The 17,865-nt window shown below is 37.3% G+C and overlaps 1 protein-coding gene across 23 annotated transcripts in view; it reads left to right on the top strand.

Annotated features, from left to right (window-relative positions):
- Positions 1-17,865, top strand: part of PAPD7 (poly(A) RNA polymerase D7, non-canonical) — a 76,256-nt gene that overhangs the window by 19,990 nt on the left and 38,401 nt on the right. For all 23 annotated transcript variants that reach the window (XR_002435091.1, XR_002435092.1, XR_002435098.1 and 20 more), the window contains exons 6-10: positions 14-142; positions 1,064-1,277; positions 7,482-7,608; positions 12,625-12,725; positions 12,986-13,158. Coding sequence is in view for 11 of the 23 variants with exons in the window: in XM_021386762.1 (XP_021242437.1) it covers positions 14-142; positions 1,064-1,277; positions 7,482-7,608; positions 12,625-12,725; positions 12,986-13,158 (744 nt within the window). In the remaining 12 variants the exon portion in view is untranslated. The remainder of the gene's footprint in view (positions 1-13; positions 143-1,063; positions 1,278-7,481; positions 7,609-12,624; positions 12,726-12,985; positions 13,159-17,865) is intronic.

Below are 17,865 nucleotides of genomic sequence, written 5' to 3'. Positions count from 1 at the left end.
TTTTGCTTTGCAGAAATATTCTTTGCTGCCTTACTTGATTTTAGTATTAAAGCAGTTCCTACTTCAGAGGGACTTGAATGAAGTTTTTACTGGTGGAATTAGCTCTTATAGCCTAATTTTAATGGCAATTAGTTTCCTGCAGGTAAGTCTGTCATTTATTTACTTGTGTGTTCTTTAAAATATTTTGGTTTGTCACTGAGCCTTCTTATGGAAGATGCTGTTTCTTTATAATCCCATAGCAAAGCATAGTTTTATTCTGCTGTAGCTCTAGATGTTTGATCATTGGCAACTCCATCAGACCACATCTAAAACCTCTAAGATCTGTGAATTGGAATAGCAGCAGGAGTCTTGTACTGCCTCTATGCTGTTCACATTGCTTTCTATAACAGGTCCTGTGATGAGGATTACACCACTTTCCTGTGTCTATTCCAGAACCAGAAATTACTGGTGTTAAATCTGCTAGGATGCAATTGGTCTGCTGCTACTTCAACTACTGGTAGTGAAAGTGGAGAGTAGTTGATTTTGGTGTTTGCTAAGAAATTAAACAGTCAAGATGCTTTAATTATATGTTCATTGGTTAGGCTTTAACATACTTAAAACTGGCAGATATTTTAGGTGACTTGTGAAATCATTAATAAGTAGTAACAATATATTTTTTGACAGTAATATTTCTATGAGCATGAAATACATAATAGGAGGTGGAATAAAGAGCTACTTGAGTTGGATTAAATAGTTTTTCTGCTTCTGAAAACATTAAGGCTGTTAATTTTTTTTAAAAAAACAGAAAACTATTACTCTGTCACTATACCTTAACACAGTATGTACTTTATTGCTATTGGCTTAAAAAAAAGAGGTTTAGAGGTGGCAAGAAAGAAGTTTTTTTCCATATGCTGCTGAAGTACTGCCCCCTCTTGGTTACATACAAATAGTTTTAAGTACATGAAGTGACTTTGTTCAGACTTCTGTAGAGATTATACTCAGCTGTTTAAACAAGAGTTTGTTGTTGTACTGTTGTAGTCTGAGAAATGTGAATTTTTAATAATTAGTAACTGTTCTGTCACAGCTGCATCCAAGAATTGATGCCAGAAGAGCTGATGAAAACCTTGGAATGCTTCTGATAGAATTCTTTGAACTCTATGGAAGGAATTTTAACTACTTGAAAACTGGTATTAGAATAAAAAATGGAGGTGCCTATATTGCCAAAGAAGAAATCATGAAAGTCATGACTAACGGATACAGACCATCCATGTTATGTATTGAAGATCCTCTCCTGCCTGGTAAGACTGTACACTTCTTGCAGTATTCTAGAGCTCTGGCTCAACTTGTACTCTCGAACTTACTTAACAGACTTCAGAGACTCTAAAGTATGTTGAGAAGAAGCTCAGAGAAGAGGCTTCTTGGTGGTGCGATACAGCAACTGAGATGAACTAAGGGATAAAGAACTGAAATTTGCGAGGATTCTTAGCCTGAGTAAACTAGATTGTATACAGACAGTGCAGATAAATAATGTGCTGGAAGTTCACAAATGTGTGCTTAAGGTTCTCTAGCAGTGGTGGAAGTAATGATGGAAAGAGATCCAGGAAATCCTGGAAGAGGAGTTACTAGTAGGGAGAACTGTTTATTTTTTTGTTAGGAGAGGAAAAAAAGGAAGATGTAGCTTTTCCTGCCACAGCCATCTGTGGTGCTTTTCTACATGTAAGTTATACCATATAGGAAGTAAATGCATCACATAAAGTACCTACCCTGCATGATGGTACAGTAGAGACTGCACAGAAATATGGGTGTATGGTCATGAATGTATATCAAGGGAATGATTAGATTATGGTGTTGGTAGGGAGAGTCTGGTGTGCGTAGTTGGCTTCTGCATTGCATGGGGACCTTCAGCAAATGTCAGTTTTAGTTGCATGTACATTTGAAAATAACTTAAAATACTTGATTTCTTGGAGACTTTTGATTCAGTCGTGTTCAGAGTAATGATGACTAATTTTTATTAAGATCCTTAAAGCTGTCAATTAATACTTAGTTTGGATTCTACTTAGATTGTAAGTAGCTGGAATTCCAAACCAACTTTTTTATGAAATGAAATTTTGGTTAATTTGGACTTAAACATTAGTATTTCTAGAACGTAATTGGCAGTTAACCTTTATGCTATCACACATTGTGGGTAGGCTGCTTATGTATAGCACTTCTAAAGCAATAATTCGTGAGCTGAAGTTTGGTGCTTTCCAAATACTCAATGTACTGAGTGTTCCTGCTTTACAACAGGTTGCATGCTAAGATAGTTTTGTCTAACCACTTCTGATACATATGTAACTCTTAAGTTTGTGTCCATCATTATTCCTGCACTTGGCTGGGCCTTTGTCTGGTTTTGCATAACTTCTGTCATGTTTAGCTTTCATTCAGTACCTGTGTATTATTTGCCTGAAAATCCATTTCAGTGGCAACATGACTACATTTCTTTGGAATCAGAAACCTTTATCTGGTCTTCATATCTACTGAGGACTTAAAAATTTCTTACACTGTACAATATTTTAATCGTGACTTACAGTTAAGCCTTGTAATTTTTCTTCTCTCCATTTTCTCCTTGAAGGAGAGGAAAAAAATTTGATGTCCAGTTGGGCTCTCAACTATTGCTTATAGCATAAATCTTGCAGTGGCACACAACTGTAATTTGGAAGGAAGGTCTATAGTTACATGGTCTCAAATAGCTGGTTAGAATTACGTTTTAACTGAGATTCTATAGACTGAGATAATGTAATTTTTATAGGGGAAAGTATTTTGACAAAGCAAATAAAAGCTGACAACTTGAAATATATAATCCCTTTGGGCTCTAGTGATCAGATATGTTCTGCAGCTTTATGGTAGCTCCCAGAAAGTATCTGTTGGAACGAGGAGTAACATTTCCTAGAATGTAAACATGACTCATTGAATCAGATCTCATGAATACAGACTCTTTAGAGCTAAACTTAATCACGTATTCCTATAATCTAAAAGTACCTATCCAGCGCATGTAGATAATGTTTAGAATTTGTTAATTTAGTCTTGCTACTTACGTAACAGTTTCCCAAGGGTTCAGTTCCTTGCCTGGTGCTTGGTTAGTTCATGGTCATATCAGTTCAGTATGGAACTCCATGATAGTGCTGGTACTAAGAGGGAGATCAGAGCAAGTGTGTTGGTAAAGGGAGGGTGCAGTTCATTCTCATATTAGGTTAGTACATGCTGCTGAAGAATTTCCCTCAGAAATCTGTTTATGCACTATATGCACATGTTATTAATCTTTTATGGAAGATTGTCTTGCAGCTTGATCATAGATTTGTGAAGTTCTGTTTAAGCCTTGGAGGGAAGACTTTGGAAGATGACTGCTTAATCCAGAAATCTGGAGTCCTTTCAACTTCTTGTGATTATTCAGGCAGTTAAAAAGTCCCTCTTATGGGCATATGCGCAATTCATACAGTCGGATGCCAAAAGGCGTAACTCATAGCTTTAGTGGGAACAGGGTTAAATTCGGTGGGATTAGTTACTTTAAGTCTGAGGCACATTTTAATGTAAAATAATGTCAGCCTAACAGATAAATGACGTAATCAAAACAATGTGATACTTTGGTTCTTCTTGTTTAGAATGTTGTTGATTCTTAGATCTGGAAGGAACGGATGTCAGTTCTGGATGTAGTGGTTTTAGCTTGGATAAGATTTTCCTGGGTGCTGCAGGATTTCCTCTAAGAGTCTCCAGGACAGTTTATTGAGCTCTAGAGATTTATAATTTCTGTGATTTGAGATCACGCTTTCCAAGAAATTTGTTGAGATTCTACACTTGAAGTGGGAAGTCTGTTCATCTGGATTTGAGGCATCAGACTAATGTCTGTGATGCATCTTGAAGTGATAGTTTCTGTCTGATCTTCATTAATGCCTTATTACAATACATGTTGAATTAGTAGTGTTCTAGGACAGGATAATGGGATTAAAATCTCTCATTATTAACCAATGAAAGGATTTTCAGTAAAATCTCTTGAAGCTACTACTACATCAGTTTCTAAAAGCAATCCTTTCTTTATGTAAAAAAAAAAACAAAACTTGAGGAGAATTGCAACTTGTAGGAGCAAATTGGAGCATATACCATACCAAGGAGAGGTTTGTGTGTGTGGAATTGACCTACCAGTATCCTGTTTTGTAAGACAAAGCTCTTATTGTAGGTCACGAATCTTTAATCTGTGATTTTAACACAAGCTTTGAATTTATTCAGCAAATTGTTAGAGAGGCTTTTTGTGCTTCTAGTTGTGAGGAGATTATCAAGGTTCGTCAGGCATGTTTATGATGGCTCAGGATAGGAACGATTTGATCTTGGCTCAGATTGACAGCAGCAAATGTAGCTAAATCATAATCTAAGACTTGATGTTTCATGTCTGCTGTTCTCTTCCTGAGAAAGGTGGTGTTCTTTGTATTACTGGATTACTATAGTCACTCACAGAAAATCTATTTGTTAATTTTCGTATGATTTCCTTGGAAAGGAACTATTTAACTTGTAGGTCAAATTATCTTCATATCACTTGCTATTCTGCATCCTGATATGCCACAAGAGTGGGAAGCAAATAGCTTTGGCAGCTATTGGGATTATCTATTCTAGTCTTAGTAACTTTCCAAAGGTTTCATCACAGCTTTTCAGTATCTGCTATTTGTCATTAGAAGGTGTGGATATATACATGTGTATAAAATATATGCATTTATAAAAATATGCAAATACATTAAGAGGTTCTTTCAGCTGCTACCCTCAATGTCAAATGTAGTGAAAAGCTTGAATTAGTAGGTAATAGCTTAACAAAACCAGGTCTGCTTCAGTCTTAGCTCATGGTTGTACCTTTGCCTTTCCAGGCCATGTTTTTGAAACTGCTTCAGGTAATGAAAGACTACTTGGCAGAGTAATAGCACTGATAGCTGCTGATGGAAGTCTTAGGTATGCTTCTTCAGGGATGAACCCTTCTTTTACGAAAACAAATGAGGATGGAATTAGATTTGAAATTAGGCACCATTGTTATCTACTAATGTGTATCTGAGGTTGAAGTCTGTGAATTTGCATGAGAGCATTTGGGTTTGTGCTTTAACTGTTCAGTTTAGATTGTGGTAAAAGGATGCTCAGGTATGTACGATGTGATGTGCTAACGAATAATTAATCAGAAGAATATTCCCTAATTTTTTAGTAGTTCAGAACAGCAAATGCCAATGCATGATCTTCTGGCTGCTTTAGTTTGTTACTATCTGGATTGATTAGGGTCACCTTCTATACAGACTTAACTGGGTGCTATTCATAGTAGCTCACGTACCTTTGTCTTCTGTACCTGCTTTTCAGCTGCAGTGCCAGTCAGAAGCCCTGCAGACTGTGTAATTGAATATTCAGATATGCGTATTCAGATGTTTTTTATGAACAAATTACGGGTGCAGAGTGAGGCAATCCAGGAACCTAGACAGGCTATGGCATGAGCTATCCTGCCTCAAATCTGCTTTAATGCTTTAATTTCATACACAGCTTTGGTGGTTTAAACTGCTCGAGTTTGCTGTAAGTAGATTAGGGAAGGCTTGTGGTTTCTTTTGCTGGCAGAACAGCAGAGGTTGACAACTGTCAAAAGGGGTAATCAACAATTAGTAGCAGTAATGTGTTCATTTTGGTGTAGCTCATTCCAGGACACTCATTACATGTAGTTGCCTTAACAGCATATTAGGCTATGCTAATGTAATTTGATTGACTGTATATATGCAATTCCTGTTATGAAAATCTAGTGGTAGTAGTGGTAGGTGCAATTGCACGTGTTTAGCCTCTTGTAAATACTATTTCTGTTTCTTTATTGCTTCTCGGCATATTTCTCTTTTGTATGTCATTAAGGGGAAACAGTATTGTTGCTTCTTCTGCCCCAGGAAAACGTGTATTGAATTAATTTATTTTTCTAGTATAACATCTTCATTCTGATATCTTGACTGCTGGCATACCTTGGTCTCTATGCAGTTACCTTTGGGAAAGTCTCTGCTACTTACAAATGAAGCACTGAACTACAATGTGCTTCTTCCCAAGTCTGCTTTTTTAAGTCTAGTAACTGCTGGATACCTCTGCAGTATGACAAATGAGATGCTCGTTTACTTCAGTAAACATGAAGGCTTTCTTAATCAGGCTTTAATTAATCATATAAATGATTGAAGAAATCCTTTGTTTCCAAAATGCTCTGATTCCCAATCTGTTTTCATTAATTACCTTTTCTTGTTCAAATGGCATTATTATTGGAGAATCTTGAAGGACTACAATGTATTGTCAAGTAGTAAAGCCAAGGCTGCTTTTCCCAGGTGACAAATCTTGGCATGTTCATCTATAACGTCTTGCTGGACCAATATACTTCAGTGAGTGAAGGTTTCCTCTAAAGTCAAATTCAGCCTCATTGGATTCACTTTCAAAATGATAGGCTTGATTCTTTGCATATCAGTTTTCAAAGAGGATTTTTCATTATAGCTTGTTTGTGGGCCTTGATTTGATTTGCAGTCTTAAAATAAATACTTTCAGTGGCTCATATATTTCCAGTGTTCTCACAACATTTCAAATATCATTCTGAAGGAGGGAACTTTTTACTGTAAGCAGCTTTCTACCCACTCAAGATCTAATATGTATTTTGGGCATGCAATTTAAGGGAAATAATTTTCAAGTGTTCTTTAAACTGAGTGGTGATGATGAACCTTTGATGTCTGGTACCAAATATATCTACAGAAACCCCAAATGGTTTCTTGCTAGTACTGACAAGATTTTCCTAGGTGTCAAATGGAAGACCTATGCCTGTATGTGGTCACTGATACAGAAGCTTTAGCTTGTTCTTAACTTCTCTGGTTCCTCATGTGGTGCTGGGTTTGGGAGAAGTTCTGCTCTAAATAGAATGTGCTTAAAGAGAGACAGCCAAGAACCTACTGCTAACTTGATCAAAAGCAATGCTGTAAAGACTTGTGTAATCCTGCACGATAAAGATTTTGAAAAATTGGTTGTCCTGTGAAGATAAACAGCCTATACTTGTTGGCTTGTTCAGCTGTAGTTTTGAGAAGTTTAAGTAGGGCTGATGTAAGTATACTTGGCCATTGGTTCAGTGAAGATAATGTGGTTGCACAAGTGAAATTCTAAGCTGAGTTTGGCTTGCCAAAACTCTACTGGTAAGTGAGGTAGGTTCCTTCCTAGATATCAGCTTAAAGCTTTTTCATAGCTGTATTTTATGTTTCTTTCAGGCTCTAATATATCACTATTTTTCACATGTTATACTGAATGCGTAATTTTGAATGTCATTCCTGAAGCTAGCATCCTTTAATGAGATGGGCACACTTAATTGTACCTGATGCGAATAGACTGGTCTGATCACTTTAAACAGAGTGAAGTTGTATTGTTAAGGCTTCTGAGCTTTAAGTATGAATGATTTTCTGGTTACTGATATTAAAAACGATGATCTGATGATTGTCACATTATTTCAGGAAACGACGTTGGCAGAAGTTCTTACGGTGCCATGCAAGTGAAACAAGTTTTTGATTATGCCTACATTGTTCTTAGCCATGCAGTATCACCACTTGCAAGATCATATCCAAATAGAGATTCTGAGAGGTAATTAGTCCACTTTTTGAATATTGTTTGTTTCTGTAATCAATTAGGAATGTTGAGTCTAATCAATAAAAGAAATATTGCTCTTTATTGTTTAACTGCAGTTGTATTGAAATATGCCTAGAAATTCAGGCTGGCCCAGTGCTATGAGAGTGTAATACCTTCATGTGCAGCATTGAAATGAAGACAGCATTACAAAAGCCAGAATTAATCCACTGTGAGGTTCTCTTAGTGGGGAAGAATGCCAGAGTATCCTCTCCACAAATGTTCTGCCTAAAGTATTGCAGAGAAGGACTGTTGATTTTAACGTTTGGTTTGATTTCTGTCTGTATTACAGCAGAGAAATGGGTTGGAACACAGTTTATGTATAAAACTAGACGAAGACTAGAAATTTGCCCTGTTCTCTAAAATGTGGTCCCCAAAACTGTTTTAAAAGGCTTCATATGAGATTAAGCTATGAGAATCAATTCACTTAAACAATGTTTGAACTGCCATTAAAAGCTGGCTTACCTCTAAATGTGTCATTTTTAGGGCATGTTTTAATGTCTTTCATGGAAACACAGTGTACATCTTAGTGTGTTCTCAGCTCTCACCTTTGCAAATTTTGTATATTTTTTGATGAGGAGAGGAAAAAAAAATGAAGGTATCTCAGCTGTGTCTGTTTTCATTCATGTATCTGCTTTAGCTTGTGGTGTTTAATCCCAACCCTCAGTACAAACTGGGATAGATCAGAGGACATATCTTCTTTGGGACTTTCCTAGAATTCCAATAGTGTTCTGAGCTCCCCAGCTAATTTCAGAGAGAAGTGACTATAGCAAGTCATATTAGCCACATAGATAAAAATGCAAACTTTAGTCAAGGTGTTAATTTCCAGTATTAATGCATTGGAAAGGGAAATAGTTCTCCTATAGTATGTTTATTATTTGGTAAGAAGACTGCATATATGGTAAGTTTACCACAAAGAAGTAAACTTTTGCTTCTGGCTTTAATACTCACAGGTTTAATAGTGCTTGTAAATGCTTGGTTTTTTGTGGTACTAAATTTAGAGACTGAGACAGTTCATGCCTGTGTGATGATGGAGATATGTAGGAAGAGTGGTAAGAGTTGCACATTAACATTTAAGATTGCTATTCTAAGATAAAGGTGCATCACTTGAATGTGTACTGTCTGATAGTGTGTTGCTTCATTCCTATGGACATATGGGTAGAAGGACCTAGGGATATCTGGAGTTTTGCTCGTCTTAGGCTCTAGGTAGCAACTTTTGTGATTCTTCAAAGGTTATGGTCATTCTCTTACAGCGTGCCTCTGTTTATATTAGACATCAAAACTAAGTTTGTAAATGCATTTAATGCAAGTCTCAGATGTCATCGATAAGTACACTTGTTGCTGTATGTAGGAAAATGTTTGATTTGTCACAGCTCCAGACTTAAGAAATCCCAGTGGCTGTGTTTCAGCACTGTTACACATCTGACCTGTCTTTCTGCTATTTTGAGCTGTCTGTGCCAGCGATGTGAGTCTCAGAACTTATCATACCTGTAACTTGCCATTGTGTCAGGAGCAATGTGTCAGGTGTCATAAAAGATGCAGCTTTCAGTGAAGACTAACCTGGTCAGTGTTGCTGTAAATGGGGCTGTCTTTCCCTGAAGTATGGAAATTTGTTCTTGAACGGCCTTGTGGGTTTGAATTGGTGTCAACTCTTTTCAGGGGAAACCTGTGTACGTCTTGTGTACAGTCTTGTTTTGTACATGACCAACTATGACAATGGCTTTCAGATCTTTCTTAGTGATCATTATTGCCTTTCTTCCAGAGTTAGTCCAACCTGAAGAAGCACAAGTCTAATGTAACTTAAAGCTTTCTAGTCAACTGCTGCTTCTGATATTCTCTGTTTCAAAATAAGTCAGCTTTTGGTCTTTTAGCACAGGCTTTACTTGTCCATGCTCTGTGCTGACATGACCCCCAGAACAGTATGAGCAGATCCAAATTACTCTGTCATCTTATTTAAGCTTTCAAATAAAACATTTGAAGTGAACTAAGAGTAAAGGCTATCTTTTATCTGGGCTTCTCACTGTATTTTGTCTCTGTGCTGAGAAGAAACAGTAATCAGTTCAGTCTTGAAGGTAGTTAGTGAAAGTTACAGGAATTACCTTAACTCTTTTTTATTTCTGGTCTTCCTCACACAATGTCTTTCTAGAATGCCTGAGAGGTTAATAGACTGTTCAGTAGATTTCTAGACCAGTTTCCCATCATCTTGGAAGGAAGGGTTTCCTTAGTAGGAAATGCATTATACTTTGTCTAGCTTATCTGTCCATGGACTATCCCCCTGTCAGCAGCTCAGTTTCTTGCTTCTTGATCTACGTGTTCCTGACTCTTGCCTTCAGTTAGATCTAATGAGCCTGCAGTCAGAAGCTGAGTCAGTTGAACTCTCTGCTCTGACTGAAAGCAACTACATCAGCACTGCCATCACCTCAAGAAGCTGATCCACTTTCCGTTGTGGCTTCTTGAGGGGCTGATCAGGAGCAGGAGAAGGAGCAGGAAGTTGTTCAGGATAAGATGGAGAGAGTGATAGTGTTGCTTGACAGTCATAAGTTATGCTGTAGGGCTGTTTATGTGTGTATATATACATGATATAAATTCATCCTTGGGGTTATAACATGTCTGTAAATCAGGATGTTAGCCTACATACTGACTTGTCATTGTTGAAGTATCAGCGTGTGCTCAGACTGCATCCCTAAACAGCAGCGTAGCCACGTTTTGGAGGCAGATCAGGTCATATGAAATAAGGGATGGAAATCTGGTTCTGCTGTGATGTCTCTTCAGTATAACTGAGACTGAAATCTTTGTTCAGTTCATAGAGTTCTAGATTTCTTGTAGGTCCCTCCTTACTGGAGGTAAATAAGCATTGGAGGTGGGTGAGGGGAAGATACTCTCATGCCAGCAGGCCAGAGTTGAGAGTTGGAGGAAGCCTTGGCAAGGTTTTGCATGTTTGGGGTTGTTATTTACAGATAAGAATCTTAAAAATAGTCTGTGTGGTATGTGAAGTGTTTTCTCTACCTCTGCGCTTGAAAGCTGTTTGGTCTGTTAACCCACTAGATCTAACTGCTGGTAGGTCTGTGTGTTAGGTTTGGGTTGCCCCTGCTTGGCCAAGAAAGATCCTAGGACTGTCAAAGGGAATGTTAAATTGATCTGTTAGATCTGACGCAGAATTACTACCTGAAACAGTCTTTCCTTTGCTTCTCATCTTAAATGCTGGGTGGCTGTCACTATAATGCATTCTGTCTCTCAAGAACTATCAGCAATATCAGCTTTCCCTACACAGTATTTATCTCATCAAAGGCTTTACATTGTTTTTACTAATCCATGTGCTCAAGCAGATCCTTCTTGCTTTAGATTGTTGCTCATTTACTATCAGGGAGATGTTTCAGAAGTTCAGTACCCTTTAACAGTCTTTCACAGGCAGCATCTTTTTCGTGCTGTGGGAAATGGGCTGGAGCTTTAGATATTGTCTCATTTAATCTTGTCAGCAATCTGAGCATTTTAAGAGTGATCTTAAGTTTTGTTAGCATCACAGTTGTGCTGTAGTGACAGCTAGAAAGTGTTTGTTCTGTCTCTTTTACTAAGGTACTCTACTTAGTTGTTGAGCTCTGAATCCAAAGAATTCATTATGATAGTGAATGTATGGTGACAATCGTGTCAAAGCATTCAATTGTGTATGTAAAATTCAACATTATATTTTCCAGCATGCATTACAGCATTTATGTAATTCTATAATAGAATAGCAGATTACACTCATTCTGTACATCAGGATCTTCTACACCCATTTGACTTGTAACTTAAGTGATGTCATTTAGTCCAAAGTTTGCTTAAAATTCCTGTTTCCATGCTAACACATTGGCATGTCTTTAAAGTTGGGAATCTAAATGTGGAACATGTGGTACTTGGCCTTGCAGTGAAATTATAATGCCTAATCCAGTAGAACTATTGCTCCTTGCTAAGGAGTTAAAATGACCTAATAAAGGCAGTGTAAATACATTTAGGCTATATGGCCTCCCTATTAACACAGCTCAAAAATACCAATAAAGGTACGGCGTATCTCTTATGTGAAATTTCAAAAAAAAACTTCATTACAACTGTTGAAGATTTTCAGAATTAAAATAATTTTACTTTTTTCCAGGATGGATAGCTTTTCACAGCCTATGTTTGCCCAATAGTTGGTCCTTCACAGATCTAGAGCATGATATCATAAGCATTAGTATAGTTAGTATTTCAGGTGCTAGCCTCTGATGGAAGGAAAACTTGAAAGTTAATTTCTTAAACTTGGACACATCTGTTCAAGATAACATACAGTTCACCTATACGAATGTTGGAAGGCATGCTGTAAAAAAAAATATATATAAAAAAATCTCTGTGCTTGTTGATAACTGGTTGCAAGTTAACAGGATATAAGGATCAGGTTGGTGGCTTCTCACAACTGGTTACCTTCAAAAATTTCTTTAAGTTCTAATCTTATGTGGAATTTTGTACCAGTCTGTATCTTGTGTCCACTACATCACAGTCCCTGGCACTTCCTTTGCAATTGTGTAAGCAAAGACTAGGGAGAATCTCTATTCAGTGCGAAGATGATTTGGGGGAGGCTGGGATATTAAGTCTTCAGTACATTACACAAATGTTCTAACAGAGTGGAGGAAATACTTTTTGTTTGGGGAAATGCAAGAACCTATAACTTGCCTTTTTCAAACAATATAATTTGTACATCTGTTCTTGGTAATTAAGATGAGTTCCACTTAGAAGTAAAAATCTTTGTGTCAGTGCATTCAGGTTAGATAAGATAAGCAATAAACTAATTTAAAAAGTGTGATTGTTCAGTGATTCATACGCTGATTTAAGGAAATGAATAAGGTTCAAAAAGATTCTTTGGTTAGGTATATCTTAAACTGACTCTGAACATAATTTCAGTGCTTTTTAAAAATGCTTGCAAGTATGAATGTAACCAATAGTCTTAATAATTTAAAATTTTTTTAGCACATTAGGTAGAATCATCAAAGTGACCCAAGAAGTGATTGACTACAGGGCCTGGATTAAAAAGAAGTGGGGGAGCAAAATTAATTTATCACCTGAACTTGGTAGGTATAGCAGAAACCTTTGAAACCAATTAAAACATGTTTTCTTGGATTTGGTGCAGTTCAAAATAACCATGCATTGAAATGAATTATTTCAGGTACTTAAGGAAAAAGTAAAAGGAATTTCTAACTTCTTATCCCAAAACTAGTGTCCTGAGCTTGTTTTTCAATTTGTTGGCTTGTTAAACAAGTAATTTTTAGGTTTGAGGATCCATATGTTGTATTCTGTGCTCTTAATTGATGCTCATGTTTTCTGTTAACAGATAATAGGTTGAAAATAAGAGACCAGATAGCTCCATGCAATGGAGAACAGAACAACAACAGAGACTCTGAATCATCTTACAACCAACGCTTGACTTTGTCATTGACTAGTACACAACAGTTATCCTCTGGCTCATCTGCGTCGTCTGTATCATCACTCTCTGGCAGTGACATTGTAAGCTTTTTTCTTTTAATGTGTTAAACTGATAAGCAGAGTTTATCACACCCTTCAAAACATGTGATACTGTCCCTGAGCTACTACTGCAGCAAATTACTAACTTCCCCTGCTTGGAGAATTACTTCTTTGTTAAATGAAATAGGTCTTTGTTCCATCCTAAATCTTTGGTACCCATTGTGGTAGTAGTTAGATGTAATAAGATGTATACGCCAAGTTGACAGTAGCTAATTAAACAGGATAGTAAAAATCTCTTCATTAGATCTTCCTATCAAGAAAAATCTCATTCTCAGTTTCCAGTCCTGCTTTCTCGCACCCTAAATTGAATGTGTTTCGCTGTGAGGATGAATAATACTACGTAGTGTTTTCAGCCAAACAGTCAATTCACATTTTAATGGTGAGAGGCCCTAACACGTAAGTTCTTGTCAGCTTCTGTGTTGGAAAGTGCAGTTTGAAAATGATTGCTAGGTGTTATCGTAACTTCATGGAAGAGGAGGCAGTAGTTTATTTAGGTATGTTCCCAGACTCTTACAATTGTCAGGTGTTTTCTTTTGTTACGGTTTTAAATTGGTGGAGTTGGGCTGTACAGATCATAAAGCACAAACTTGCTTTGCATGAGGTACTCAGAAATCTATTGAATCACATTGTGTTAGGTGTTGGTACTGACTGGAAGAACATGCAATATTCAGTTAAGTACAACTGTGAGTAACTGAGGTGGTGCCAAGTCCAAGCACCTGTTTCTTGAGTGCTTTCAAAAACTGGACAAACATGGAGTTAAAAATTGGGGATTTCGTTTTGAAGAACAAATGCATTCATCGTATCTTCTGGTAACCTGTAATTCCTTAACACTACTGGATTTTTATGTTGAATTGTCTTTTCTCCCTCTAGTAGATATGGTAAATACTTTAGTTGCACCATCTGGCAAATGGAAAAAGAGCAGCCTGGTGTTTGCCAGTGATACTGGTAACTATGTTCTTGATTTGAGTACGTCAGTGCAGAAGGTAGTGCTGTAAGATGTGTTTTATGAGAAACTGAAAATATTTGCTTAATGTCATACACTTTCAACCTAATTGGGGCATGAGCAGTAATGACTTCCCCTTAGTTCCGTTTTGCCTGACCTTGAAAGGTGTAACTTAACTGCATAATTGTCAGATAAATTAGTAAATGAAAAGTGGACAAGCTCTCAATAAGAGAGACCTGCAATTAGCTTGTGTGTTCCAGAAGTAAAGAGAGGTGATGCTACTTAAAAAAAAAAAAAAGGAAAAAAAAAAAGCCTTATACCCATGTACTTGTCCTTGTTCAAAGCCCTGACTATTTACTGGTATTGTGTCCTTTAGACTGCCAGCATATTACCTTAATTTGCAGTTAAATGGCAGGTTTCTGACAATTGAGTCCATCCTATTCACGCTTGGATATGTGAGGATGGTAATATTCTTATTGAGCAGTTCTGAACTGTACTTAATTCAGGAAGAGTAATGTATTCTGCTGAAGTTAAGGAGGCTCTGTGGTTTGATCTGGTGTAGTATTATGCTCAGGCTCCAGCAAAGAAACTTCCATCATGTGTGAGAACTTATTTGTGCTGAGACTTCTAGTACATGCTGCAGATCGGTATGATGCAGTGAACTTCAGTACAGTTTTAGAACAAGGGAATATGGTGTTAACATTGGTAGAGGTCTGTGTACTGTTAGCTCTGATCTTGTGGAACAATTCAAGTTCAACATCTTATAAAGTTTGATACTGAAGACTGAAAGGAAGATGCAGATTGTAAAGAAAGTGCAGGAGGCAAGGAGATCTTAGATTGACAGTTTGCTCTCTTACCAGATATAAAAATTGTAAATTGTTCAAAAAGTAACCTTTTATGGATTTTCCAAGGTAGTAAAAATACTTAACAAAATGCTAACAATGTTTGGCTGATGAAGTTCTAGTTTTGCTGTCTTTCATGAGTCCTAGCAAACTGTGGAACCTCAGTCACACAAAAGAAAAGCTTTCCTAGGATCTAGTGAATTTCAGATCAGTCTTCTTACAAGCAAAATCTGACTCGTATCTCTGTTGCTATCTGAGCTGCTCAGTTTGTGGATTTGTCATGCTGTACATGTCAACAGAGACCTCTAACTCATACTGACACTTCACTGAAAAGTTCTGAGTACTAACATTCCCATTCTGTTAGCTCAGCTCTGTGGGCAGTGTAAATATTCTAGTAGACACTAGAAAAGAACCTATGAACAGAAGGAAAGTGGTCATCAGAACATATGACTGCATGTATATTATTTGGCTTCTGTTAATTATCACTTATCTATATAGTATATTTTTCTGAATGAAGTATTCAACTGTGCAGTTATCTAAAATGCCATATGCTACCCTGATAAAAAGCAGCATGTGTTCTTTTCTTGCCCACAGGTAAGTTGTGAACTACTGCATGTTTCCATGTGATCCAGCAAATGCTGAAATAAATAATGCTGCTGGTTGTACTAAGTTCTTCCTTTGAAGGTGCTTATAAATATCTTGCCATCGAGGACAGTGCAAAGTGTGTGAGCTTTTTCTATGTGGGAGCAAGAATCAAACTGTTCCACAATAGAAAATAAGTATCTGGTATCAGGAAGTTTCATTTTAACCCTTCTACTGACTTAATGACTGCTACAGCAATCTAAAACCAGATGTTCACCTTTGCCTCTCTGCAGGCTGGGGCTAACTGCAGATACCAGTCTGAGAAACCAACTTACCAAATTTCTCTTCGTTTTATTTTAATTTTCTGTTCTGGATGTGTGCTTTGTAGCTGCTGAACTGAATTTCTTGTTGCTTAACTGTTATGGAGAGCTTCCTTCCATTAGCCCTCAAAATCTGTAGGGTAGTGCTGGAGAATACTTACCTGATCAATGATCTCTGCCAAATAGAAATACTTACGGTATGTTTCTTTTCATCTAATTTTGGTCTAGTGTAACCTGGTACTGAATATACTCTGTAGCTTTGATGCCCCTTGTGCCAAACAAAGTGTAGGGTTTTATATGACAGTGGTACCTGCATATCAGTAACTGATGTCATTGATCATAGGAAAGTTCTAAAGCTGGTTTTGAAATCTAATGGATACATAACCTCTGAAATCTAGTCCAGCACAGTCTCAAAGTTTTGTTGGAAGTTTGGATCTAAGAAGTCTCACATACATTATCTCAAAATGCCTCTAATGGTAACTTTCTTTGGGCTTATATGACAAGATTATTTCATGAAGAATTTTGAATTCTCAAAATCATACAGCCATGTTAAGGTATTGGAAGTCTCAGTGAGCAAGGTAATTGTGTAGTCTATTTAACTCTCTTAACATTGTGTTCTTTCAGACTGTTTCAGAATTGCTGCTGTAATCATTGCTGTTCAGACTTTATAATAACATTTTGTCAGAATGTCACTGCTTGATCTGCCCACCATTCTGCCGCTGTCAGAGGATACGCCAACCAGTACCTTAAATGTTTTCTGGAACATCTTTTCACTGTCATCAAATATTAAATATTCTCTATTGTGATCAGGTACTAATGTTGTGAAAGTAATAGAGAAATGACTGACAAGACCGATCCTCATTATTGCTATCATTCTGCTGAATACAAGATCCACACTGACTTAAGAACTGCTACTTGCTGTGCAGTATTTGTGGCTTTTAGTACTTGGGCATGAAGTATTTATTAAGTTATCAGCTTTTCTTTTATTCCTGTTAGTCTCAAGGGCTGTGCATGTCAGCTTACTGACAGAAACTGTTGAACTTGACAGTTCAGAGGTGGTAAAAATGACATGATATCTGTCCTCATAAATTTTATTTTTTATTTAAAGAGATGAAGTTTGCAGGTGTAAGGCATGTGCTTATCTGGATTAGGACAGACACTGACACTTCAAAACAGTTACTGTAACAGCTCTTCTTGCAGTCTTGTTAAATGTGTTTAGTGACTATGATTTATTTTGAGATCCAGTTGAAAGTATCTGTCTAGGGGAGTGGACGGAAGGGGTGTAGCTGAACAGAATTCAGTCTGAGAGCAAAAGCTGCCCAGAAGCTTTTCTACCTTTTCACTTGTCTGTGTGTTCTCATGCCCGAACTGAAGTAACCATTCAAATATGTATGGATAATTGACCATCTTTTGATAGAATGCATATCCTGTCTTACTCTTCCTCCCTCCTGAACAAATAAGGGGAAGCAAGTTCTCTTTTTTTTAAAAAAAAAAAGCAACTCAATCTTCAGTCTCTCAAGAAAGGCTGGCTCAAGTCACCACTTAAATCTATCTCCAAATAAAGCAGCCAGCTACCTTGAAACCTTCCTTCCCCCAGTCTCTTAAGACTTCTCTTTTCCCTGTTCTACTATGTAGGCTTCTGGCAATTTCTGTGGATCAGAGAGGAACAAATTTTGCTGGTACTGCTCTTTCCTGATTTTCTTTTTCACCCTCCAGTCCTACACTTTTTCTTTTCTTAACCCATATTCTTATGTACTGTTTTATACTGTCTTGTGTGTTCGTTCAGTTCTCTCTGTTGCTATTTCTATTATGAATATCACAGAATCATAGAATGGCCTGAGTTGAAAAGCACCATAATGAAGTCCTGTTTCAGCCCCCCTGCTGTGTGCAGGGTTGCCAGCCACTAGACCAGGCTGCCCAGAGCCACATCCAGCCTTGCCGTGAATGCCTCCAGGGATGGGACATCCACAACCTCTCTGGGCAACCTGTTCCACTATGTCTG

Source organism: Numida meleagris, chromosome 2, assembly GCF_002078875.1.
Source record: "Numida meleagris isolate 19003 breed g44 Domestic line chromosome 2, NumMel1.0, whole genome shotgun sequence".
Lineage (NCBI taxonomy): Eukaryota > Metazoa > Chordata > Aves > Galliformes > Numididae > Numida > Numida meleagris.
The sequence above is the reverse complement of the archived record's forward strand: the minus strand, read 5'-3'. Positions and strand labels throughout refer to the sequence as shown.